This window comes from Uloborus diversus, chromosome 2 (genome assembly GCF_026930045.1).
Source record: "Uloborus diversus isolate 005 chromosome 2, Udiv.v.3.1, whole genome shotgun sequence".
Taxonomy (NCBI): Eukaryota; Metazoa; Arthropoda; class Arachnida; order Araneae; family Uloboridae; genus Uloborus; species Uloborus diversus.
The window spans coordinates 111,043,068-111,070,963 of record NC_072732.1 but is presented as its reverse complement, the minus strand read 5'-3'; the positions used below and the strand labels follow the sequence as shown (position 1 = coordinate 111,070,963).

Below are 27,896 nucleotides of genomic sequence, written 5' to 3'. Positions count from 1 at the left end.
GCACATAAATGTTGCACAGAAAATATATTTAGCTGAAATTCCAATAACTCACCTTGTTATGATGAGTGCGTTCATCATCATTAAGGAATGTACTATCTGGATCTGGCTCCATGTCAGATTGAGTCATTTCTAAAAATCTTAAAAATACAACATTAACAATTCTACAAAAATTTCAAAGAACGAAAAATACAATAGCAAATTGTTAAACCTATATAAATAAAGCAGAGAGTAGTATACAGTGTGCCCACTAAAGTACCTTGTCACTCTCTTAATTTAGGAAAGGATGCTTCTACCTTTATAAAGCTGATGTCTAGGTATAATAAATCTTGTCTGCACTACTGAATGAGAACTCTCACGTCACCTGATGGAAAATGCGGAGTTAGCTTTTGTATCTTGAAAACGCAATGATATAGGGGGAAAAGTGAATTACAAAGTGGTAGAGCGTTATTCAATTAGTAACAAAAGACACTTCATTGACATGGATGTCAAATATAGAACGGTTAAAACGTGTGTTTGTTTTTCTTGATTTCATGTTAACGTCATGGATTTACATTTCTGTGATGTCATAAAATTTAGACGGAAGGAGAAATAATAATCTCCCAGGTAAAACACGACACCGAAATGTCAAATAAAGTAATATTGATGCAGCTTGCTATTATTTTTCTATTTCAGATCGGATTATTTTTCTCCATCACAGTGTAGGAAATCACAGAAACACAATTGCTTGTCTTAGTGTTCTATTCCTTGCATTGATATTCAAGAGATCACAAAACAGTGAGAACTTATTCAACTACCCAATGTATTATATATTGATATACATGCATGAAATACACTGCCAGCTCAGTCATTCAAGTCGAGGACTGCCACTGCTTCGATCACTCGTCTGGTCAGTGATAATTCTATATTAGCTACCAGTTTGTTTAGCACTCTTGGCTTCCTTAAGAGGTTTTCCATCTCCAGCTCAGTCACCTCCTATGCCGGGCTGATGCGTGCTAAAAAGCACAAAACTGCAGTCCTCAGCTGGAATGACTGAGCTGGCAGTGTATTTCATGTATTTCTGCCTTAGCCCTGGTTATAGGGCGGTAACTTACTGAATATACTATGCCTTGCCTGCAATCTTCTGAGTTGAACTGAACCATCGCTTTGGTCACTCGCCTGGTCAGTGCTAATTCTATATTAACTACAAGTTTTTTTGGCACTCTTGGCGTCCTTAAAGAGGTTAATCCATCTAAGAGGTTATCCATCTCCAGCTCAGTCACTTCCTATGCCGTGCTGATGAGTGCTAATAAGCACGAAAATGCAGTCCTCGGCTAGAATGACTGAGCTGGCGGTGTATTTCGTGCATTTCTGCCTTAGCCCTGGCTATAAGGCGGTAACTTATTGAATATTGATGTATATGGTTTGATTTCTTATTAAAAAAAAACATAAACATATACTCAGTTATAGTAATTAAACACAAAATTAAAAAATATTTAAAAAAAAAAAAAGATTTAAAACACAAACTTTACTTGAGGGCTGTTTCAGCCAGAGAAGCAATATTTTCAGCATATGCCATCCGTACAATAACTGCTTCATCATGAGCGATATGAGCCTAGAAAAAATTCAATGGATAAGATGGTCAAGCAGAGCAAAAGAAATGTTGATGGCAGGTTACAATTATTTAAATTCACTAGGTTTACATAGCAATGTTACAAAATCTTAGAAACAAACTTCTTGCGCATGTTACTGGTTCTATATTTTATCAACATATCTTCCGTTTGGCAATTCTTCAATGAATGGTCATCAATTTTTTCATCATAAAAAATTACTTTGACTTTCGGTTCCATGCTTCATTGATTAGGTTATGAAGTAAAATGGAACCTGAAAGCTCATTATTAGAGTAAAGCAGCAATTCCTAACCTTTTTCTTACTGCCGCATGAAAAATCACAACAAAAACAATGATTATTTCCCCCACTCTAGTGTTGATAAATGATTCATGTTTTTAATGCTACTCTTAAACAATACTATCAATCAGTGGCGCCGACTCCATGGGGCCTGAAGGGGCCCGAGCCCCCTCAAAAATATTTTTGAGGGGGCAGAGCCCCCCCAATAAATCAAAAAAAATATTAATTACATTATGCCTTTTAAACTCATAAATTTATCTTTTATTTTCCTTATTTGAAGATAGTTTACCTTGTAAAATACATTCAGTAATGAGTTAAAACAAATAATTATTACGGTTGTGTAAGCAGGTTAACTGAAAACGAGTGGTGTGAATAATGATAGTATAACAGTGCTGGGAGTATTGTAAAAATTTGTCATAGTGCGCGAATTACGGGTCAAGTCTATTGCCGGTGTTCAGCGCTGCGGCGCGCTCACCTAAGTGTTGCTGACCCGGAAAAAATATATGAGAGCATGATTTGTATATAAAATGGGAGGCGTGATAATTTTGAATACTTTTAGGAATTGTGTTTAAAAGAAAACCTTCACAAAATGATGATCCTTCCCTTCCTCGGAATCGACGTATACCAAAGAAGTGAAAACAACGAAGGCAGCTCACCGCACACTTTCAAAATCCAAAAGGAATACAGTTGACTCCAGCTACTTTTGCGAAATGGCTATAACTAACGCGGTTTTTTCTCCAGTATTCAGACCTAACGCGAATTCCGCACCCGCAACACGAAAATTCTCGGGAAGGACTCGTGGTGTGTTCGTATCGGCTTTGGCTACTATTTTTTTTTTTTTTTTTCATGAATGGATCTTTTTCCTTTTAGCATCGCTGAGAGTGGAAGTTCCTTTTTCATTTTAAATGCGAAAGTTAATGAAATATAATGACACCTAAGAGCGCTGTTTCATTTAAAGTTTGTGAAGATAAAAGGAGAAAGTTTCTGACAATTAAAGAAAAGCTAGAGCTTCTTGAAAAGCTGAAGCTCAACTAAAAAATGCGTTGAAGGTAGCACGAGAATTAGATATGAGTGAATCTTCCATACATACAATTACAAGTCAAGAAAAGGAAATCCGTAAAAATTCACCGAGTAGTGTCTTAGTAAAATGCAAATATTTATGAAAATGGAAACTGCTCATGTATTGTGTACAAATATCATAAATGGATCGACTGTTCAGTACAACTAAAGATGCATTTGCTTTTCTTACTATATATTGTGCTTACCGTATACCGGTTTATTTTTTCTTTCTTTCCCATTGATCATTGATTTTGTACATCGTAGCAGTATTTTATGTTGAATAAAACGGTATTTTTAAAAAACAAGTAACATTCAGTTCTTTATGTAAGAAACAGGAATGTAAAGTTAGAGTAGAGTTAAGAGATGGTTTTTAACAGTTTGACGGGGTGTTTACAAGTGTCTAAAATAAATGGGTACGTTTATAAAAAATTTTACACATACCTTTTTCCACAACGCAAAATTTCGACTTACGCGAGGGGTCTTGGAATGCATCCCTCGCGTAGGTCGGGACTCGAGTGTACTACAAGGCAATATACATTGAGGTTTGTAAAATGGTGCAATTTTGCATTGTTGGGCGATTTACATCAACTGGACGCACACAGGTCATTGCAGTTGAACAAGATTGCTTACTTTTATTAAACAAAGGTGAAACATTTTGAAAAATCAACTGAGTTTTTCAAAAGTGACCTAGACATTGAGAGACTGCGTTTACGCTTGAATATGTTAGCCGATATCACTAATGAAAAAACAACTGGTCTTAAAAAGCATGCTTAAATTAAATTACCTTTTTACAAAAATACTGTGTGTGTTCGTATTTATTTTTTCCTTTTTTCAAAGCCAAAAAATATGTGTCGGGCTTGTCGACTTTTCGGGGTTCTATTGTTGATTATATGACTTTAAAATGCTTTAAAAAAAACTTTAAAACTCACTATTTTTCATCTCAGATTTAGAAAATTTCCTGCGGCATGCCCCCTCTCCCCAATATTTTTTAAGTCGGAGTTTCTGGGAGTGCCCTTCAAATGCAAGTCAAGCGCCGTACCTTTTCCATGCCTAGCTACGGCACTGCATGACTCCCCATAAAATAGAACAAAAAAAATGTCTCTTACTAAGACAAGTGGCATGATCTAGTTGAACCAGAAAAATTTGTATACTAATTTTTTGGATTGTTTTACTTTGAAAACGCCATGTCACATACTGTTTGTTTGTTTGTTTAAATTATACACACCAGAAAGTATGTAAATTGGCATTTTCAAGGCACAAAAAACGACCTTTCTTTGGGGGGGGGGGGGGGTAACCTCCGCGGGGTTACATAACCCCATAAACCCCCGGTGATGTCTGGCCCAGCCCCCTCAATAATTTTTCCAAGTCGGCGCCCCTGCTATCAATCACAATATAAGACTAACATGACAATTTCAATTAGTTTATAATATAAAAAGAAAACCTCAAAACAGTCAGAATTCTTGGAGTGCTCCCAAAAATTCTAAATGCCCTTGCCCCCTTCCCAGTAGGTGAGCACTCTATGTAGGGATACATTCTTGTTAAGTTCATACCAATAATCTATAGCAACAAGGATAACGAACATATTTCAAAATTATATTAGTTTCTAAAATAAAAAATAAATAAAATATACATATTAAGGGGGGAAACCAGTTCAAAAAGCCTAAATTTTAGTGTTTTTCGTAAATTTTTTTCAACAGGAAAAAAAATCAGAATTTCTTTAAACTTTCAAGATATTTTATTCATCTTACTGTGCTTACATCAAGGTGTACTTAAAAAAGTACACCTTGTAATTTTTTGAAGCCATTTCCACCAGAATTAGTGGAGTTAGAAGCTGCTATCCGTGGGTGGTCGCCATTAAAGCTTGTTGCTGGCGGGCATTACTGAAGCCACAATTCTTGTCTGTAATCATTATAATTTTTCTTCCTGTAAACAACATATTTCCCAAGAATATGAACTTAATTGTGATCAAAAAAAGTTGAAAATTGCATGTTTTTGAGGTGTTTGATTACAATGTTATGTTTTTCTATCATTTTTTTCACATTTCTTGAATTAAAAAAAATATTTTTATGAACTATATTATCAAAGAGTTAGGTTCACATAGAGTATAATTGAATAAAGAATATTCAAACAAATTTTCAGAATGATTCGTCAATAACTCTTTGAGCAGAATGCCCACCAGTTGAAAAAAAGTTGTTTCGAGAAAAAGGCATTTGGAAAAAAATGCTGCAAATGTTTTCGAATCCACAGAGTCATTTTATGTGCTCATAGCATCGGAACGAAATTGGAATTTGGCAACATATTCATGAATAGTTTTACTATCATTTTATGGCATTGAAAAAAAAAAATGGATTTTTTGACCTGCCTAAACTGATATTTCCCCTTAAGAAAAAAGTATCTAAAAAAAAAATCTAAAACATACAATGCTGTTCAATTTATAAAACTGAGAGAATGAAGAACAATAAATGATATAAAAAAGGGATCAGAAGTGGTGTTTTCTTTCTAAGAGCAAAACATGACTTTTAAAATGTGAAACTGTAACTTTGTCTGAATAACAAACATAATTAACTTGAGTGTTACTGCTGTAGTATTTTAACTAAGGTCAGGAATATTATTAGAAACAAGTTTCCTTGGATAGATGTTTTAATGCTTCAATCCAAATCTGGCTGACATGATTTTCTCTAGCCATAGCGCAATAACTTTGTAAGTGACATAAACTGATTAACCTATTCAAAAATTAAACTTTTTTGACACTGAACTACTTGTCTCAGTTTAGTAAGTTGCTTAGACAAAATTATCTCTTTGACCTGTGACAAATTTTTTTCGCATCTTTTGTCAAATGTGTCAGATTAAGAACTTCTTACAAAAGCAAAATAATTTTAAAATGAGAAATTTAGAACTATTTTAAATAAAGTAGAGTTTGGGGTTTTATTCTAGTTTACTACATTTGTATTTAGTTCACTGGCATGTATGTAGTCCTGAACACTATGAGCATTGTACTCCCTCTCCTTGTTTGTTTTTCTTATTATTATTTTGATTTTCTTTCAACTGCAAAAAGTGATTAAATACACCAGAAGTTTATGTGAGTTACTGGCAAAAATAAAACAATAACTTTCATCGAAAGCTTTGTCTGTGTTTTAAAATTATTTTGTAGTATAAAAACATTTAATTATGCAAAGACTAAAAACTACACAGTAAGAGCACTTTAACAATTGCTTTCTGTGCTAAAAGAGTATGCACTCTTTTTTATGATTTACTCAACTGCTCTATCTCTTAACTCTCATTAAACTGTGGGTTGTAATTTACACATAAAATTCTGTTATTAATCAAAAAACTTATTTTTTTGCATAAGATGAGAATTCTTTAGAACTTCTAAGTGAGTATTAGAGAGTAGTTATAAACTTTTTTTAGCACAAATTTAAAAGTTTTGTCAAATTCTAAATCTTCATGGTCATTGGTGGAGATTTCTTTATCACAGGCAATCAGAAAAATATCAATGATTTTTATTTTTATCTGTTGTCCTTGTATGTATTTGTTAACAAATAAAATTCTTGCACTTGTTTTTAATGTACAATGAGGCTTTTCTGGCAACAAAAGATTTCCAATATTCTCTGCTGATTCTTTTTCCACAACTAAATATTAATTTTCTGCAAGCAGACACAGGATCGATAAAGACACTATTTTATTTTAAATTTTAATCAAGACTTTTAATGTTATTTTTGTTCTGATCGGGATAAGAAATTCAGTCAAAACAGTAAATTGGTGCCAACCTAATAGCACAACATGTAATTTAAAATGTTGTGACGATGCCAAATCGTAAGAATGGGGTCGTTGCCAAAAATTTAAAAGTATTTTTTTTCTGAAAGAGCATGCTTAAAAATATAGGACCATTTTTTAAATAATTTGTTTAAGTTTAATATTTTTAAAAATATACTTAAATTGGTATGCTTTCATTGTTTATACTTCTGCCGATGACAATATGATGATATGTCATTCAGTGTTGCCATTCACAGAACATAATATTTAATTTGCATTTTTACTGACGTGTATTGGCAACGATATGGTTGATAGCAAGCGTAGAGCACAATTTTAATTCGCTTCTTGATTATCATAACGTGGAAATGTGGTACAAAGATGCGCTAAAGTGCATCATTTGTGATGTCATCAAGACCACACCTTCTTTGAAAAATCAGACTGGTTAAAAAATTAATTAAAAAATATCTGTTGGGAAAATGAAAGTCTTTTCTGGGTCTGTTTTAGTTTTTTGCTTATTCTATTGATTTCAGTGAAAAAAAGTACTACAAAAGACTGAAGGAAACACCCCATTCAGAATATATGAAAAATCCAAGCATTAGAAAGTATTGTATTGATGGCACATTAGGGTGGTCACAAGGTACATGTGGAAAAACTTTTTTCAACTAATCTTTCGTGGCACCCCCCCCCCTAAAATGTGCCAATAGACTAGAAAATATGATTTGCAAGGTTTCAAGTCATTTCGATGATATTAACACTTGCCGCAAAGTGGCTTAAGTTACGAAAAATAGCAATTTTTACCAAAAAATTGTAGTTTTTCACACGTAAAACCAAAATTATTCTTTCTAGAAACTTCATTCTGGTCTCTTTTATAGGGAATTTTATTTTCTTTAAGTCTAATTTCATCTAAATTCTTGTAAAAATTTATTAAACGTTATTCAGGATTTTTCAAGACAGGTCGTAGCTAATATCCTCAAAATCGCATAAAAAGAACGAATCATTATAATATAAATTGTATTGCTTCTTTCAGTTTATGGTTGTAACCCCCTTACAATGCTAAGCTATCAGAGCAGAAACAGCAATATTATTAGAAATATTTGCAGTGAAATCCCGTTACAACGAATACCGATACAACAAAATATTTGTTTCAACGAAAGGAATTTTCAGATCCGATTCGATTTCCATTACATTGCTTGAATTTCATTAATACTCAAACCTCGTTACAACGAAGAAAATTTCTGGTAATTTGAAGTTTGTTGTAACAGGATTTCACTGTACTATAGTTATGTCTTTAAAACTCAAAGCCAAAACAAACAACTGCATATAAAACTTATGAAAGTAGCTGTAGAGGCTGTAAGTATGGAACGTTGTTTTTCCTCCTTGGTGTTCAGTGCTAAACACTAGCTTAAAAATCCCAGTCTTGTAAGGGTTTTCAACCCCCCAGAGAAAGGAAAAACTACGATTCCCAGGATAGTGACCTGTGTTCTTAGGCGAGGACTTGTTAGGGCTTTCGTTAAAATGACAGTCATTTTATGGCTCCTTTCTGCAATACAAACCTGCGTTTTATAAGTACAGTTTGTTACAGAAAAAGTTTTTGTATTTAGCTTGTTGCTACCACATCTTAGAAGTTGGTTTGAAAGGAGTCTTGATTTGCAAAGTAGGTACGTTCACTAGTCATCAACCAGATATTTTTCAAGAATTTCAGGATGAATAATATAAATAAGAAGAAATTCAAAGCAAGTTTTGAAGATTAAAAACAAAATAAGCAATCAAGGTGAAATTCCAAGCTTTCTTTTTGAGAAATAAAAACAGTAGCAGCTTAGGGATGCCTATAAGAAGTTCATTCCACTTTGCTTAACTTATTTAGGGAGTCTTTTTCCAAATAATGTTACTTTTCGAGTACCTGGCGCTATTTTTCACACAAGATGGATGGCAAAGCCCATATGACGTAGTGAAAAGCAAAGGAATGTAAGTGGACTTTTTAAAGTTCCTTATAAAATGTATTTAAAGTGCAGATTCTAGGTAGACTTTTATTGAACTGTTTTTCTAAATCATGCTATATAACAGCCCCTACCAGAGCTACTAGTACCATCTCTTGTCCCGAAGCAGAGGAGATGTTCCCCTTATTTGTAATGATTATCGCGAAAATTTTAATTTTGGCAACCACATTCCTTTGCTTCTCACTGCCTCATATACTCTTTAAAAATATATCTTCTCAGGGATGAGCTTTCCTTAATCGATTTAAAGATAAAAGGTATTGAAGATATTTCATTGTTTATCAACAATATTTACGGAAAAGTACGATTTATTGTCTGCAATCCAGCTTTGGCCTCCAACCAAGATCTACAGTTAGTAAAATCTTTGGTTCAATACAATAGTATTTATGAAGATGATGTAGGCACAGAACTACCTAAAATAATTAACCATTTGTGGTCTCTGAACTCAGACAAGGTTGCATTTCACTTTTTTGATGATACTCTAGGGACAAAAAAAAAAGATCAAAACAAAGAAGGCTGCAAAATTAAAATTCGAAGTAGGAGATAATGAAGATGATTGTGATGATAGGGATACAAAAGTGCAGCTCAATCTGAAAGAAGCTTAGTTTATTGGACAAAGAAGTAGATTTTTTTATTTCTCCTCAAACTTTTTAAGATGTACAATTTTTTAAAGAGATTCGAAATCGATACAAAATTTTTAAATACTGATCTTGATGAATAGTGTGGAAACCAATATGATATTAAAGCTAAAAAGATAGTAAACAGTTTAAGAGTTGTCGATGGCACAGCTGAAACAGGTGTAAAACTAATTTCTAACTAACGACAGTTTCTATTACAAGTTATGTCCGAATGCAGGCACATTTTTCCATTCATCAAAATCTATCATAATCGAAGCTATTGCCACTTTAACTTCTCAATGAAAAGTAATAACGTAATGACGTATAATTTAACAGTGTAATCAATAAAATGCATTCGATTTTTTCTTTCCTTTTTTGTAATATTAACACTGCTTTATCTTCTGAACTACTTAGTTCCTTTATTTTAAATCAGCAATTTGTTGCATTTAATTTTTAAAGTACTTCCAAATGAAGCCTTTTTAATGGATAAATTACAATTAACAAAGAGCAAATAAATGTAATTGAATATTGTAATGCTTTTAGGTACTTGAATGAAAATTCCTTATTGATGATATCTTCCAAGACCTGACCTGAAAAATGCTAAATACCATTCTATAAATTTTGTTTAAAAAATGGATATGATAACTCATCACGAGAATAAAATTTCCTATAATATGAGAACAGAACGAAATTTCTAGGATGAAAAGTTTTGGTTTTAAAGAAGAAAAACTACGATTTTTTGCTAAAAATCACTGTTTTTTGTAACTTTAGCCTCTTTGCGGCACGTGTTAATATTATCGGATTGAGCTGAAACTTTGCAAATCATGTTTTCTAGTCCATTGGCACATTTTAGGGGGGTGCCGCCGAAGAAATTCGAAAATCGATTTTTTGTGACCACCCTAATGGCACATACTATAGTTGGGGCAAACCAAACCTGGCAGCATTATGAAGGATACACAGATCCTAATCACAGCATTAAAATGTTGCCAGGTTAGATTTGCACCAACTGTAGTTTCTAGTGACTTTGTCTAAGTTCTCCCCTACAATTTAAACCCCCTATAGTTTTCAATTAATGGTTTGGTTAATCAATTATTAATGATAGATAGGTGGATTATTTAGCATGGAAATGAATAAAGAAAACAATAAATTTCATAATTACCAAATTTGGCAAAATGTATTCGGGAAATATGTTGCTGTCACTAAAAATAAATAACAATAGTTTAAACAACAAACACAAATCCAAATCTTTAAGTCATTTTTTTTTTTAAATTATGGTTATGATTTAAAATAATGAAACACATAAATTATTTCTAAATATTACCTTCTTGGAATACTCTTTATAAGACTTAAACATTCAGTTAAAGTTTGAACAACAGCTACACGAACTTTTGCATATTTATCCTTGGCGAGAAACACCTAAAAATCAAAATCATTTACTGCATAATAATTTGAAAATGGTATTGCAAGTACTGAAATTTATAAATAAGGTGAAAATTATGACAGGTAAAATCTAACTAATTGAACATTGGAAGCAATGATTCAGTTTAACTAGGAATCAGTGGTGAAGTCAAGATTTGATTCTGGAACATTCCAAAGCTTTACGTAAAAATTTGTATTGAATCTAGCAATTTTATGAGACAAATCTAGACATTTCCTTAATTCTAAGCGTTCATGCTTTGAGTAACTTAGATATATCTATGAGTTTTTTAAAAATGATTATTGAAAAGTAATTTGGTAACTTAAAATCCTACAGAACTAAAGCCTCTTTTTTTCTTTTATGCATCAAGCAAAAGTGCAAGTACTTTCTTTTTTACAGAAAGCAAAAATACTTAGTACATTCTGAAATTCATTAAAAATTTGAAAATAATTTTGCTTTAGATTGCCCCTAGTTTTCCAAGCTTCAGAAACAAAATTTAAACTCATAATTACGATACATTTTCTCATAAGTATAGAAATGCAATTATTTACATTTTTGCAAATGGTTTTGCTTTAGTCATATGAGTTTTGTAAACAACAATTCACAATAACAATAATAGTACCAAGTAGTAATGCATCACGGAAGTGGGGGAGGAGGGGGGATAAAACTATATTTTGATTACTGTTGAATAATAAACCATTCCATATCAGTCAAAAACTTAATTTAAAAAATATTCGCAATAGAGTGGGGAAAATGAACTGGGTTAAACTTGCTTTGGTATGATAATATTTTGTAACTACAGTAAACTCTGTATTATCTACGGCCTTTTACACTTTCAAATTTTTTCTTCCTTTTTAGTGATGATTATTTTAATTTTGATAAATGCACACATTTTAACTGCAAGTGCCAAAATCTATTTTGAGCAATCACGATTGCTTATTGTTCTCATTTGACTGTTTTTGGCGTGCTATGATTTTATTCCCCCCCCCCCTCCCTCTGCCAGCACCACCCATCGACACGCCTCACGATGCTGCTCCTATAGCGAAATCCGTCTCCAGGTGGTGTCCATATCTTACATGAATACATACACACACGCATGCCTACACACTCACACACATATACCCACACGAATACATACACACACGCATGCCTACACACTCACACACATATACCCACACACACACACATACACACATACTCATGCCTGCACACAGACACAAACACACGCCTACACACAAACACACACATACCCACACACACATGCCTGTACACACGCAAAAAAACACGTGATTGCGAAAAACATAATTTGAATTCAAGATGTCAAAATTCAAATTTTTTTTAAAATACATTTCTATTTCTTTCTTCCCCCTGCCTTCCAATGATATCAAACGTCCGAAAGTGACTGTAATCTGACTAGTTAAAACCTGAACCTGATTTTCAGGTCAGCACAAACGACTGCTTTAGATATACACTTTGTATGACTTTTAGATCAACCCACTTACCAAGTTTTACATCTACACTATTTATGAGCGTAAACCAGTGTCTGGACCATTCTTGAAAAAATTCACCACCATTTCCCTTTGTGTTTTTGGTGTGATCTAGTTTCACGTGTTGCAGGTAATCTGGTTGCACGATTTGCTCACGTATGTGTGTAATTCGTTTGCAACAATGAGCGATCCATTTTTAGTTGCTACATGCAACTTTTACATACACTGTTATTTCTAGTTACAGTTTAAATGTTTATGAGTTTTATTTATAGTGTTAAGCTATTGTGCATACACTAGCATCGTTTTTACCTAGTATGTGGATTATCTGCAAATAAGTCTATCCGTGATTGCCATGTCACTTTATTCCACGGATAATCAAGAGTTTACTGTACACTACAAATGATAATTTTGAAAAACAGTTATTTTTCTACATTAAAAAAAACAAGCAAACAAACACACACACACACACACACACACACAAAAAAAAAAACAAGTATATAATTTTTTTCCCCTTACCCTGTAAGTAAAGGACCTTTTAGAACAAAAAAAGTGAAATGTTAAATGTTGAATTTTGTCCAAACATACACATTTTTAGTTATTTTTAAATTTTATTGTTTTGTTTAACAATAAAATTTAGATTTCAGAATTCAGAAAGAATAAACTTTACTTAAGTTAAAGAAACACTTTAATACATCAAGTTTTATTTTTAAGGGGAGTAATATATATTTTACTCAAGATATAAAATTTTGCACAAAAATTTATGAAATCAAGAACAAAATGAGAGAAATACCAAATAAGGAAGTAATCGGTCCAGAATGATCTCAGGGCTGAGATAATTAGCCATTGTCCTAAGAACTTCTAGAGCATTGAGCTTTGCAGAACAATGCTTTAATGCACGTAATGAGGATGTTAACAAAGGCACTATCAGAACTAAACCTTCACTGACAACATTTTCTTTATTGTTAGAAGATCCATTTACACTAGTTTGTTTCTCGTATGCAGTTATAACTTCAATAATCTTGTTTATATCCTTTTTTAACCTGTAAACAATTCAAATAATTTTTAATAAATAGCACATGTTAATTGCAAGATTAACAATTTTAAGTACATACAATAATAAACTATAACTCAGGGATTCTTAAATTTTAATTTAGTTATTCTACATCAATATTACTTTCGAACTAATTCGTAACATGGATATTTTCCTTTTTTGAAACCATAATTCCTTTTTTTTAATGTAAACATTTTTACATCTGATAACTGATAATTATTTAAAAAAAAGAGAGAGAACAACTTTAGAATTATGATGAAATATTCTTCCAATATATAAGAAGGAAAGTGACATAAGAAATCTAAATTAAGACCAAAACATAATATTCGTTATTTTATATAGGCATGAGTTTACCTATTTCTCCATGTAAGCTATGAAACCATACAAGATACCAACAACTTCACACAAGTGCTGCAGCTTGAAACCGAGGAAGTGTAATCATTCATTTATTAAATGATGGCCTGAAATTAATCAAAATTTAACATTCTATATTGCAAGCAAACACAAGGCTGCCTGCTTTGTCTAGTGGTCAGAAGTCTGGCTGCTACAGGAAGGACCGGGTTCAAATCCCGGTTTGGGCATGCACGTACTTTCTCTCTCTTGTCCTTCTTTGTGTGAATGTGTTGCTGTGCTATGAATGGTTGCTTACCTAATAAACAGGTCCTTATGGCATATGTGTACCATAGAAGTCGGACTTCACACCAAATTACAGTACACTTGGAAAAGTGAAACAGCTCACCCCAAATGTCAGCCTAGCTGGCACAGGACAGCAACAACAAGCAAACACCTAACAGCTCTGTTACTGCAACATCCAGTCTAGAGACTTTAGTTCTATCCTGATTTTGGAATCATCAGTCTAACTGTCAGAAGCTGCAGCAAATAACTTCACATAGAAGATGATTATACATATATTTTCACATTAGTAGCTAAAAATATTCCAGCATTACAGACGTCGGGAAACCTAGAACAGTTCCACCTCAAAAAAGGAGGGATAAAAACTTCAGAACTCCAAATAGGCCAAAAATAAATATGATGAAAACCCTTTGCCATCTTGTGGTCACTTGTCAGAAAAGCTAACATTGCTAAAGCAGATATATGACTGGATGTAGGCAAAGTAGAACATAATTGTCACTGAAATTGTTTCTTAGTTTGAAAAACTTTAATGGAGAAAAGGAACTTTTTCTGGTGTGCGTGTTATTATTCCGAGCACTATGAAGGCAAGGTAACTTCAGAGATGAATGAATGAAAAATATCTATGCAAACCAATTAAGGATATACAGTGAAATTCTGCTACAAAGAAGGCAAATACAACAAAATATCCATTTTTGTGAATTAGTTTATCAGTTTTGATTTAATCGCAATTACATTCCCAGAATTCCATTACAATGAAATTCCTGTTATAAAAAACAAACTTCATGGTCCCTTAAAGATCGTTACAACACGATTTCACTTGGTTATAGTGATACTGTATGCAGTGAAAACTTTTGTAACATCAAAAAAAGTCTGTCCCTTCATTTACCCATAAGCAGAAATGAGGATTGACAAATAAAATTTAAGATTATATCATGATTTGAGTCATAATGGTGCAAATCTATTCACTACTTCTTTTTAGATTTTTTTTCTCTCGCTTAAATGTGGTTTTGTTTACTGCCAAGCTGCAAATTTGCAACTGATGGGTAAATCAAATTCTACAGCATTAAGAGGAAATACCATAAAATATGATGAAATTTCTTTGTTTGAAAAAGATAGTTAACTAATAAATATACCTATATATTTTCTCATCAGTTGATTTGGGATTAGAAGCAAACTTATTCATATAATCACTCAGAAAAACATAAAAGTACTCCGGAAATGCTCTATCCCGCTGCAATTCCAAGTATTCTGAGGCATTCAAACGAGCAGCCGGATCTTTTTGCATCATGCTCTGCACTAGTTTCTATTTAGAAGAGAAATAAACTAAATCAATGAATTGAGAAGCTTATTATAATCCCTAAAGAGATCAATAATTTTCAAACATTTTCATTCCATTGTGCTACACAAATTATTTTGTCTATTTTCACAAGTTAACCCATTTCAAATCAAGCATAGAAATTTCAGAAAATGTGGTGTTATATTCGTAAAGGCATGCTTTTTTATGACATTTGTTTAATTTTTATTTGTTTACAGAATTTGTAACATTTATCCATTAGAAAAATCTGATTTATCTCAAATGGATTACAGTAGTATCAAAAATCTGAGGTAATTGTGGTCCCTCGGATTACTGAAAACTTGGATTATCCGGAAAATCCTTACATGCTGAATTTTGGATGCCAGAAGGAGGAGAATCTTTTACTCCCTTGTACAAAAAAGGGAGTATTGCCTTCATGAAAAATTTATCACTGAAAGTTAAACATGTATTTCACTTTTAATTGCTTCTAAACATATTTTGACATTTTTCTTCCATGATGGCTGTACGAACTTATGTGAACAAATTTGTAGGCAACCAAACATGCATTTTGACATGCCCGAATTCATTTCCATGAGTTTTCTCATACCCTTTCTATATATGTGCTTGCGAGCGTACGTATGTATCTCGCATAACACAAAAATGATTAGTTGTAGAAGGTTTAAATTTCGGTAAATACAAGTAGTGCAGCATCAAGTCGTGAACCTTCTTTTTAGACTGCAATTGGAATTCCAATAGGAAAGTTTACATGTTTCTTTTGGCAATCACGTTAATTTTATGCATAAAGTTATTATCTCCCAGGCAGGGGCGGCAAATAGGGGGTGCGAGAGGGGGCGGTTGCACCCCCAAATTTTTCACTAAGAATAATATAAAATGGTAAAATTCAATTCAGATAACTTAGAAAATCATTTGCCTGAATTTTCAGAACAGAAAAAACTGATGGAGGATAAGTGTTTGCCTTAACTAAAGAAGTAATCTCTTCATATGGGTTAAATATTTCAAAATTGAGTAATCTATGTTATGATGAAGCATCTTGTATGAGATACCCGTACAGTGTAGAGTCTGTGCAATTTTTACACGTAAATTCCATGTCATTTTACATAATTTTTTTATGCTCATATTGTAACTTAATGTTCAGCTAGTAAGTGTTCATTGACGCCATGTACTAGAAACACATTTTAGCAACTCGGTGTATCATATGCTTTCATGGGAACTTTTTGTAAAGATATGCTATTTTTGAAAAACATCTCACATCAAAAAATACTTTCACATCAACAAATGTATCTTGAGGCATTTTACTTGACAATCTCTGAGTGACACAACATGGTCTTTAAGAGTTATAAAAGCCCCCTGGAAGAATTACTGGAAAGCGACCTTTTCATTGATAAAAAATTTGATGTCATTTTAATATGTATGCATTTGTCAGAATTTTTTGTTTACTTTATTTATACTGCGGAGCGTTTTTTTGATAAATGCTACACTCTATCATAAAACTTTTAATTCGCTACTCTTAATTCTTGGATTGACAATTGAAACTCTTAGTAATTTTCGCATTAATGCATACTTGAACCAGGTGTGGAACTTTGTGACAGAACTTTTCGTAACAGTTTTTAATGTATGCCAATGTGGAAGAGGTGACAAAACCCAGATGAAGTTTTAGTCAAAATATTAAATCAATATTTTGAATAAACTGATCAATTCCGTTTCTCAAGAAATTGAGACAGGATTTAATGAGATATATTTATTATTGGTCTTAACTTCAATATTATGTACGTCGGTTATAGAAAGCGAAAAAGAAAAGATTACACTTATAAGTAATAGCATGAGGGAAGAAGAATTGTTTTGTGAATTGTGATTATACTTTTTAATGACACAAAATAAATACTAGCCTATTTAAAAAGCTTTCTTGGTTATTTTAAAGAGAGGAATCTAAAGGAAATGTGCTTTTTTGACATAACTTTCTTGCTTCCATTGTTTTTTGACTGTTTCAATCAGGTCAGTCATTTGAAAGATGACTTCCATGATTAAATTGAAAAACCGATGTAAATAAAGCACAAATTTACACGAAAATACAGCATATAGCTATTTCAAGGCTACAATAATGGAGCCTCTTCATTGGTGTAAAAAACTACGCACACAACCAGAAAGTTGTAGGAGAACTGAACGTCAACCAATTTTGATTTTCGTGTCTCAGGAAGTTAGAGAATTGCCTTCGAAGCGCAATGAGGCAAAGCAAGACCTTCCTCTTTAGCTATACTGGCAATAAATTAAGTCATTGGATATTGATTAACTATAGTTACAAAATTTTCTGTTCTTCCTGACCCCAAAAATAGCAGTTAAAACTTTACTAAAAAATAAAAACTAGTACCGAGATATTTTTGTGAGATAATTTATAACAAAATAAATTTAAAGCTTCGGTCGAAAAAATTTTAATTGTTCTTTACAAACCTAATTATTCTTAACATTAAAACCATTTAATTATCAGTTCTTGTTAAACAATATGTATTTTATACCGTTCTGAGGAAATTCATGTTCAAGAAACTCGACCCCCCAAACGAAATGCTGAAATGCCGCCCCTGCTCCCAGGCATCTCTTGATGCATATTTTGAGTCGATGAATATTTTGTGCCACAGGGAGCGTTGTTGACAGCAACCTCTCAATGTATTTTTTTTAATGATTTGCTGTATGTAGTTAAATAAGTTTAACAGTAACCAAAGATTTCTCTTTCCAGATTTTAATGAAAACAAATTTTTAACAACTAAAAAATGTAACTGAAAATGTAAAGTAGGCACCTTAAATTAAGCAGAACCTTGAACTTTCAAAACTCTACTGTAACTGTAAATTTCAAAAAAGTAGAATTTGGCAATAACTGTTTCAAGTTAAATAACAGAATTAAAAAAAAAAATACAAAGCACTTTTCATAATACACTCAAGAGGCTAAAATAACCTTTCTGGGTCAGAAAGGACAATTTAAGCATTCCTGTAGTTTTTGAAAATTCCAAAAAAATGACACCACAAACGAAGAAAAGTGCGGCTTAAGTTAAGAAGAGGATTTATCATTATCTAGCTTTCAATCATAACTTTGAGTGTTCAAACATGCATATTTTTCTTATTGGGAAAGTTTGGTTTGAAATGACTAGACAGGGTTCATACTCTATTTGGATGGAAAAATTCCATGACTTTTCCAAGACTTTTTCATGACTTCAATGAAAATTTTCATGACCTCGTTGAAAAGAATAGCACTATTTAATCTCAAACTTGATAATTTTTGGAAATGAGCATTAGCAAAACGTCTACATGAATGCCACAGCCTCATTGAAGCACTTACTCGTAATGGAAAAAATATAAGTGTATGCTTAAAAAACTAAACTATTCTTATTTGTCTTCATCATATAAATTTAAGTAAAGTAAAAATGCAGTGAAACGAATATGATGATGCTTAAATGACTGATATTTTATTTATAAATAGGCAGAATGAGTCATCACTAAGTTTCAATAAATTTGCTTCAAAAGTTGCCTTTTAGTGTCAACAGTGCATTTAATCATCCACGTTACTTGGCAGTATTTTGGTTCTTTAAAGTAAAGCCACATAGTTTAGTTTTTTATGTTTCTAAATCAGATCTTTTCTGAAAAAACAATTTAGTAATGAATCAATCTTCTGATTCAAAAGTATACTTGTTTTGTTTACGTATTTGCACTTTTTCAAATGCATATAAACTAATTAGGTGCAGAAATTTCAGAACATGTTTGATTCCTGACTTGAACGTAGCAGTGGGTCGCATGTATTAGATTTGCAGGCCGTATGTTGGGCACTACTGTTTTATATTATTAAAATTTCTCTTTTTCTGTATTCTATTGCCTGACTAAAGATCTTTATTTTCTAAAACCTTCAATAAATGAAGATAAACTCTGATAAAATTAATAATAAAGTTCTTACGAGTGATGGAATCGAACTCGGATGCAATTGAATTGCTTTTTTTTTGAGTGGGCGTGTCAAAACTAAGAACATGAAATTTCGCTACTACAGAATATGAAACATAAGTGTCGAAAATAACATTTAATTCAAGATAAGTGATGTCCAAGCAGTAAAATCACATCGCAAAAAAAGGCAAGCAGCTGCGACAGAAGTGGATCAAATGAGATTTCAAGATTCAGATTTGATATTGGGATTGTTCAATTTTCCACTTTTACCAGCTTTTATGTGCTATACTGCTAAATCACTCAAGATTTCTAATGCTCCTTTAGTTACTGTTACTTTCTTTTTATCCAGGACATTTTTCCATGACTTGAAATAAATCTCCATGACTTTCAATGAAAATTTCAATTTTCCATGACTTTTCCAGGTCTGAAATTCGCTTATTTTTTTTCCATGACTTTCCAGGATTTCCATGACCCGTACGAACCCTGCTAGAACCGCATTTTTCTTCGTTTGTGGTGTCTTTTTTTGGAATTTTCGAAAACTACAGAAATTTTCAAATTGTCCTTTCTGACCCAGAAAAGTTATTTTGTCCTTTTGAGTGCATTATGAAAAGTGCTTGGTATTTTTAAAAAAAATATGTTATTTTATTGTTTTTTGTGTAAACATATTTCAGAAATAGAATAATTTTACCCTCACGAAACTTCACCTTTATTTTTTCATATAAATGCTCGGCACTGCAAGGGAAAAAACCTATATTCGTGTCTAAAACTTTAAGCAGTTGGCACTAAAATTCAATCCTTGTTCCTCTCTAGGATTTATGATTGCTAATTTCATGCTTGCTTCAGAGAAGCCTTGATTTAAAATTTTCATTATGATTGCTTTTAAGATTACATTTGCAAGACAACAAAATTTGTAACAATGGGTTTTGTATTTAAACATTTAATGAGGAAATTACATGAAATTTGCTATTTCCCATCCAACTGAAATAATAATTTTATTTCAGAATTTTAATTTTTCAGCATTAAGTTGTACCTTAAGATTAAGCAAATCATTTAGTAAAATCTCGAAGTCTCTAAGTGATCTAGTTGCTGAAATATAAGCAAAACCAAGCCTCAGATTACTCCGTGACAAACAGGCCAAGTATAATTAAAGTGCTTAAAAACTGGCACAGTTTGAAAATTTCTCTACAGAAAGAGTTTTCTTCAATTGAATTACTATTAGTTTATAGATGTTTTCAAAACTCTTAAAAGTAGCATGAAAATAAAATTAGTGAAAAATATATATCACAGTGTTAATTAAAAAACATTTAATCATTTTTTCAATAAATCAACATGTTTTTCCACTAAAATGGATAGCTGCTAACTGCTTAGAGAAATTTCAAAAAGGAAAACAGCTGCTTCTTACAAAACTAAAACACTGAACATAGATGTATGTATTTATGCTTCACTACATGTACAGCATATTTGTTTTACAAACTGGTAACTACACATGAACAAGGAAACAAGTTAGATACAGGGTAACCTCATTAATACACAATTCATGGGACCATGATAATCATTTTATGTTAACCAGATTTCATCTCATCTGATAAATTATTAAGTGATTGTTAACTAATGGGACCAAACAACTATTTCATGTAAAGCGATATTGCCCTTAATGAAGTTGTATTAACCCTAGAGAAGTCGCGCTTCGGTCGATTCCCTGCCCATTGTCAGATATTTCGCTCTGTCACACCACCCCTTATTCCAATAATGGGGCCCATCTGTAGCTGAAGGTCAGACTCTCCCCAGCCCCCACACTTAGTTCTGAGAATTTTCTTCGGTATTTCAAGGTTGCATAGCTTTTGGAAATGTATGTTGGTCATTTAGACCAATAGCGCGCCATCCTAGTCAGGTGTCATTTTCTCCCTGGCACTTCCTCTCTTCTGCTTTCGTCTCACAGATCGCTATGGCGGGGAAAAGACTGAAGCGCGAGAACTAGCGTAACAAAAGGAAACGCGACTTCTCTAAGGTTAATCAGGTTCCACTGTACAGCAATATTGTTGACGTTAACATTATAAATAAATCAGTAAAAATAACCTTGATATTTGAATCCTCAATTTTTTCTAAAACTTTTTCAGGATCGTATTCATTACTCCTGTATTGTAGCAACTGTGAGAAATCAAACGGAGAACTGCCTTCAGTGAACAATTCAGTTAAAGCACACCTAAAATTAAATATATATATTAAACTCCCATGCTGCACAGGAACTTGAAACTAATAAATTATACTTAAAAATAGCAAGTTGAAAACACTAATTACCCAAGAGAAAATATATCCATTGCAGCAGTTAAATCACCAGTTTTTATTTCATCTGCATGAATGATTAAGGAGGGTGATGCTGGAGCAATAGAGCTACCGCTAGATGATGTTGTTGAAATAGCTGTAGGGTATGTAGTGGATGAACTCATAGTTTTGATAAATCTTTCTGGAGCAATATAGCATGTTCTCCTCCTAGATGTATCAAAAAAGTAAGAAAAGTCTGCTGGATTGTCCTACCAAAAAAAAAAATATATATATATATATATATAAATAAAACACATCATATTTATAAATATCATCATGCATGCAAGTAGTGCCCATACATGGCTAAACTGAGACTAAAGAGAGAAGAGAACTAGAAATTAAGAGAGTTATGGTTCTTGAATGATAGATACCTGAGGGAAATACATGAATTTTTTTCTCATGCTCAGTATAATAACAATAGATGTGACTTTGATTGAAATTTTCCTCTTAAAACTCATTTAAATACCAATTTCCAAGCTTAGAAGCCTTTTTAGTCATAAAAAGATAAAATAATACAAAATGAAAAGAGATCAGTTGCTTGAGAAATAAATTTGTCATTTGAACTGTTTTTACTAGATTAGAAGCTGTCCAAAAATGAGACAGTGAGAAGCAAAGGGATGCAAGTGGACATTTTAAAGTTTTGAGTAAAATTCTTTTAAAGTTCTGGTCCTAGGTAGGCTTTCATTGAAAAGTATTTCTAAATCATGCTGCATGGCAGCATTTACCAGGGCTACTAGTACTATCTCTTGCCCCAAGACAGAGGAGAGGTTAATCTACCATTTGTACTGGTTATCTCCAAATTTTTTATTTTGGCACTTTCATCCCTTTGCTTTTCAATGTTTTAAAATGTCACACTGTTTTCAAGATATTTACACCCCCCCCCCCCTTTATCACAACGTATCACACTTCACCTTATCCCTCCCAGTGTAAAGATATATTACACAAATATACTGTTACATAAAATGCTTTTTCTTGAACCAAAATGTGTGAAGTTGCACTTTTTGTAACGGTCTCTCTTCCTCTTATCGAACAGTTACCATTTTACAAACCCCCTCTCCTTCAAAGTGTAACAATCTTCTAATAAAAATAAATAAGGTAAACAAACCAATAGTTGCCAGTGCTTAATAGTGCTTTAGTAGTGGCCATTTCAAGGTTTATATTTGAAATAATAGGACTCCAGGTTTCCCAATGGATTTAAACGTTACCTCCAGCACGTTTGACGCACTTTCGAATCCATTGGAAACCTATTTTTTCAAACATAAACCTTGAAGCGGCCACTACTAGTGTGTTTACCTTAAACCATGGAAAATTCTTAATGATGTTAGGAGAAAATCCCATTGGAAAAATGACAGGGATGACCAGGAAGTCTCATGGTTATCTTTATAACCAATCCATGGTGACTGTATGGATCAACACATCTCTTACACTCACTTTTTTTATTTTAGCAAAAGGTACGTGTAACATGTGAAAAACAAAAAAATAAAATTTCAAGGATGATTAGCAGCTAAACTATGAGGTTTTCATAAAATTTCAATCACGAACAATAAAAATTCCACGGCAAAATAATAAAAAGCAAAAAGGTAAGGCAGTTACAACTTTATTCATTCTTTTTTTCTCCAAGTAGGTAAAAGGTTTAGCATCTGAAAACAGTAGCTAACTGATATAAAAATAAGCATTAATTTTTTAACTGACAAAGACAGATACACACCTCAGCCAAATTAGTGGGTTTAAAACTTGCAAAATCAGTAAGAAGAACCCAATTCCAACTCGTAATCATAATATTTTCTAATTTAATATCACCATGATATACCTAAAACAAAAAAAAAAAACACTTGATTTAAAATTCATTGAAAGTTTTTCAAATTTCTATTATTTAATGATAGATAATTTTAATGAAAGTTGTACAAAATTATATTTAAAATTAAGAATTCATGTAAACAAATAAGAGTTAAAAACTAAAGAATATTTTTTTTTGTTCAAAAAGTTTAAGATATAAGTCACTTAACAAATAGAAAAATAAATATATATTTATATATTTGTAAAACGTACACAAAATGAAGCACAATACCATCAAAGACAAACCAATTCCAAGAACATTACTAATATTTTTTAATTTCCGCAAATGCAAAACAGAATTAAAAAGTCAAACTATATGTTAAACTAAAACTCATAAAGAACAGTAAATTCAAAGAACAATTTTTTGAAACATTTATTTTTAATTTCGCTTTCACATTAACTGCTTTCTTCAGTGCTTAAAGACAAAATTATGAAAAAGAAAAAAAAAACAGTTGTCTTCCTTCATGGTACCTTATTTTATACTATTATTTTGGTAACATCGCACATCCTTGCCTCAGAGCAACAGTAAGGCATCTAATCACAGGAATAACAGTAAGTTTTCCTACTGTTCTTGTTCTGAGGCGACAACATGCTGCCTACCACTTCTAGTTCTTCCGTTGTGCACTGTTACAAATCAGAAGAATAAACTTCCTCAGATGTTTGAAATAACTTCTAAATTTATTTCTTGAATAAAATTTCTCCAGCAAGCTCACAAGTAGAACAATATTTTTCTTGACATAAATGTTCAGGTAAAAGTTCATACAGATATAAATTTTCAGGTTTCAAATTCATATAAAAATGTAAATGAAATTAATCAATTTTTATCCTTAACATTTATTCTCAGTTTGTTAAAAAAGCTTGAAAGGTATAAATAGTACAGTAATACATGAAAAGAAAATATATTGGTAAGTGAAAAAGCAATAAATAATTAATAAATAATAGAAATGACAGAAACATAAATGGACTGTGTGAAAATCTGCCAGACTCAAAGTTAAGGAATCAAAATTAAAAAGAAAAAAATAAGGATAAGGTATAAACGGTTTGCAAAATAAGAATGTTACAAATATTTAATAAATGATAGGAAACATTTTTACATTACCCCAAGTTTATGGCAACGGTTTAAGCATTGCAGGAGTTGAAATACAATCCACCGCTTTTCAATACTGTTCAAAAATGGCCTTGTGCTTATCCTATCATATAAATTATCTTTAACATACTGACGAACTAATATACCTGCTTTATCAGTGAGCTGAAAAGGACATAAAAATCAACTTCAGTAAACAGGAAAAGTACCTTTAAAAAGTGCTGGATATCATTCTGGATACATTAATAGAAATGTTATACGTATACTGAAAAACTAAAATGATTGAAATAACAATAAAATTCAGGATGCAATTTATCATTTAACTTTTTGAAATTTGAAATTATTAAAGAATACAGAACTCTGCTTAAAACTGTTTAATTTTATGATTTCAATAAAAATAAAAATAATTTTTTTCCTTTGCATCTTAAGAAAGCATAGTAAACATTAAAAATGTGAAAAATTCACTTCCTATAATGGATCTAAAGAGATTGCAATTTTCAAAATGTATAAAATGGCATAAGAATTAATTGTAGTAAAGTTATCTTAAAATTAAATTTTAAAGGTCTATGGTAAACAAATTATTAATACAGTCAAACCTCCGTATATCAAACTTCCACATATCAAAATTTTCTATATATCGAAATCCCAACAAATTAATATGTTCATTACATACAAAAATTGTTTCTGTATATCGAAAAAAATCTCTCTATATGGAATTCTTTTCGAGACACTTGTAGATTTTTTTTCCACTTTAGACTATTTGTCTCAAGAAAAATGAAGGTTAGGGGAGAAAATTATGTTCACTAAAGGTTGCTACGAAACTCATAAGGAATTTGGGATTGAGGGGTGTGTAGATAGGCTATTGTTTTGTTCTGGAGTTCTTAAATTCCTACAAGTTTATTTCAACTTTTAGTTGTAACCAGTAACATTGTAAAATCAGTTTCAAGTTATCCCTTTTGTCTGTTGATTATCATTCCTAGTCTGTTTAGCTGCAATAAAAAACATCCAAGTAAATTGATTTTTTATTTTTCTCTTGATTACATTGTCAAAACGAAAATCCCCTTATGCTGTGGATCAAGTTGAATTGCTGAAAATGTAGATGTATCAGCGAATGTAATTTCTGTTATTTTTTTAATTATCAACAGCCGTTTAATCGGATGCTTGTACAAATTAGAAATTGGGTTCATACACGAAAATTAGCTTTAATTTTAATGTTTTAGGAGATTTTTAGGATAAAATAAGATTGTTTGGTACAGATGTGATATACCCCCCCCCCCCCCCCCCATTTGGCGACATTCGATTTTTTTGCACAAAATTAAAATATTTTTCTCGCCAATGAGGCGATAATTTTTTATGCATGACATCCCTGGCCAAACTAACCTGTGTTTAGCTACCCGAAGGCAATCTTACAGATCTGTTCAAACTTGTTTACTTGGGTTGTTTGGGTTTCACGCAGGAGAGATACGTGGTGTTGTTTCGTGCAATATACCTTACAGGAATGCTTATTTTGTGTTAGTTTAAATTCAGTAGTTGTGTTTTGAAGTAAAAACATTAGAAAATGCCAAATTCTTCAAATTTGAAGGTTAATTAAAAGTTAACTCCAACGTGGTGTGTATCTGTAACGTGCCATTGTCATATGATGTATTGTTTTAGACTGAGTGTGAATATTTATACCATATAAAAAGGTAAGTTCTTTATTTTAGAATTCAAAAAAAACCTCTCACTTCCAAAATTCTTTGTTTTTACAAATCCTTGAGGGGTTCTTGTAGTTTTTAACTTTATTTTTACTGTATGTAAATTAATTTTACAGAAATAGTACGGTTATTTTGTTCTAAAAGTTAATTCTTATCGATGCCACGAATTATTTAGACATTAACGTGCCTCCTTTCGGTACTGAATTTTATGTTAAAAATTGAAAGTTCTTTCGGTTGTACTCTTAAAAATGCTGAATTTTATTAATAAATCTGCACAATAATGGTGCATATTTCACACTTAAAACTGTGTCATTATTGTACACTGAACGGAAGGAGCCACCCTTGGGTGTACATACACATGAATATGCATAATATACATAAATATACATAATTGTGACCATACTCCGACTGTAATGTATATTAACAGTCGGAGGGATAACGGACCGAGCGGAGCGAGGTCCTGGCGAGCCAGAGGTCTCATAGTACTTTCGTAATGAGACCGAGGCAGTGCCGGCGAGCCGAGATCTCATTACGAAAGTACTATGAGACCGAGGGCTCGTATCCCGGAGAAATGATGAAAAAAAAATTAATGCATTAATTTTGACTTGTAATTAATACAATAATTTATTTCATTGTATTTTAATATGTTTACAAAAAACCCCGGCCCTGTACATTTTTGAAGCATATATTCGTGATATTTTTTGTTGTGTTTTTATGTTGTTTTTATATATATTGTGTTCTGAAGTGCTTTGATCATGTTTTTTTATCTGATTTTTTCCTGTTGGCGCTAAAAAAGCATCGCTAAGAACGATGTATGACATATGTCGTCATACATCGTTTTCTTGGCGCCAACAGGAAAAAGTCGCCAAGGGTGGGGTATATCACATCAGTTCCGATTGTTTCTATACATCGAAATTTCTATATATGAAATTTTTTTCCGGTAATTTGCTACTTTAATATATGGAGGTCCGATTGTATTTGTTGGCACAATTGAAGAAAAAATATAAATAAGTTAGAGATTCAGCATTTAATTTTTTGACATTTTGACACTCATAACAAAACACAGAACTTCATTTCATTACAGTGAATTTTGGGTTTAAATAATAAAATACATTTTTGCCAATTGACAAAGCGAGTAAAATTCCGTTTTCATATTGGATGCAAATAAAAGAATTCATTTAAGCAAAGTAATTGTTGAATTGAATTTTAACAGGGCTACATGGTGAATATTATTAATATATTTGCTGAAAATTTGGAGAGAGGAAGAAAAAGAGGTGGCAGCATAATTCACAATACAGTATTAACACATGAAAAAATACTGACATTCCAGTATAATACCGGAGCAAACACCATTGCTTTATGTTGTATTAATTAGTGTATGTACTGTGCATAGAATATTAAAAAAAAAAATCTTAACTAAAAAAAATATCAACTAATTAAAACTATTCACCATAGAATGACATTTGTATTTAAATTTAAGCGGCAGGTAACAGGCTAAATTTATATTGTTTTTGACTCTAACAATTTCACATACGTCACAATCATACCCAGTCTAAAAGTTCATTGTTTGTCTTGATAGGAAAAATTTTCCTCATTGCCACTGAAGTTTGATATATGGATAATTAGTTACTTTCTAACTATTTTAAACACAAGCAAAAACAAAGAAGTAAAACAACAATAAACAAGCAACTATTAACATACTTACTATTGATTTTTGGAAGGGCACAGTATTAGGAACATTTTTCAACAAATTCTTTATTTCTACAATGAGCAAAAAATTAGGTGAACAAATGGTTGAGTTTATAAACATTGACAATAATTGATAAACAAGT

At 32.0% G+C, this 27,896-nt stretch overlaps 1 protein-coding gene across 2 annotated transcripts in view; it reads right to left on the bottom strand.

Annotated features, from left to right (window-relative positions):
- LOC129217239 (phosphoinositide 3-kinase regulatory subunit 4-like) overlaps window positions 1-27,896 on the bottom strand; it is an 84,354-nt gene that overhangs the window by 49,907 nt on the left and 6,551 nt on the right. For both annotated transcript variants that reach the window (XM_054851512.1, XM_054851511.1), the window contains exons 5-15: window positions 27,770-27,825; window positions 24,386-24,535; window positions 23,159-23,260; window positions 21,427-21,659; window positions 21,205-21,331; window positions 15,029-15,198; window positions 13,002-13,251; window positions 10,629-10,723; window positions 10,467-10,506; window positions 1,509-1,591; window positions 53-137 (exon numbers count right to left, since the gene is read on the bottom strand). In XM_054851512.1, the coding sequence (XP_054707487.1) occupies window positions 53-137; window positions 1,509-1,591; window positions 10,467-10,506; window positions 10,629-10,723; window positions 13,002-13,251; window positions 15,029-15,198; window positions 21,205-21,331; window positions 21,427-21,659; window positions 23,159-23,260; window positions 24,386-24,535; window positions 27,770-27,825 (1,391 nt within the window). The remainder of the gene's footprint in view (window positions 1-52; window positions 138-1,508; window positions 1,592-10,466; window positions 10,507-10,628; window positions 10,724-13,001; window positions 13,252-15,028; window positions 15,199-21,204; window positions 21,332-21,426; window positions 21,660-23,158; window positions 23,261-24,385; window positions 24,536-27,769; window positions 27,826-27,896) is intronic.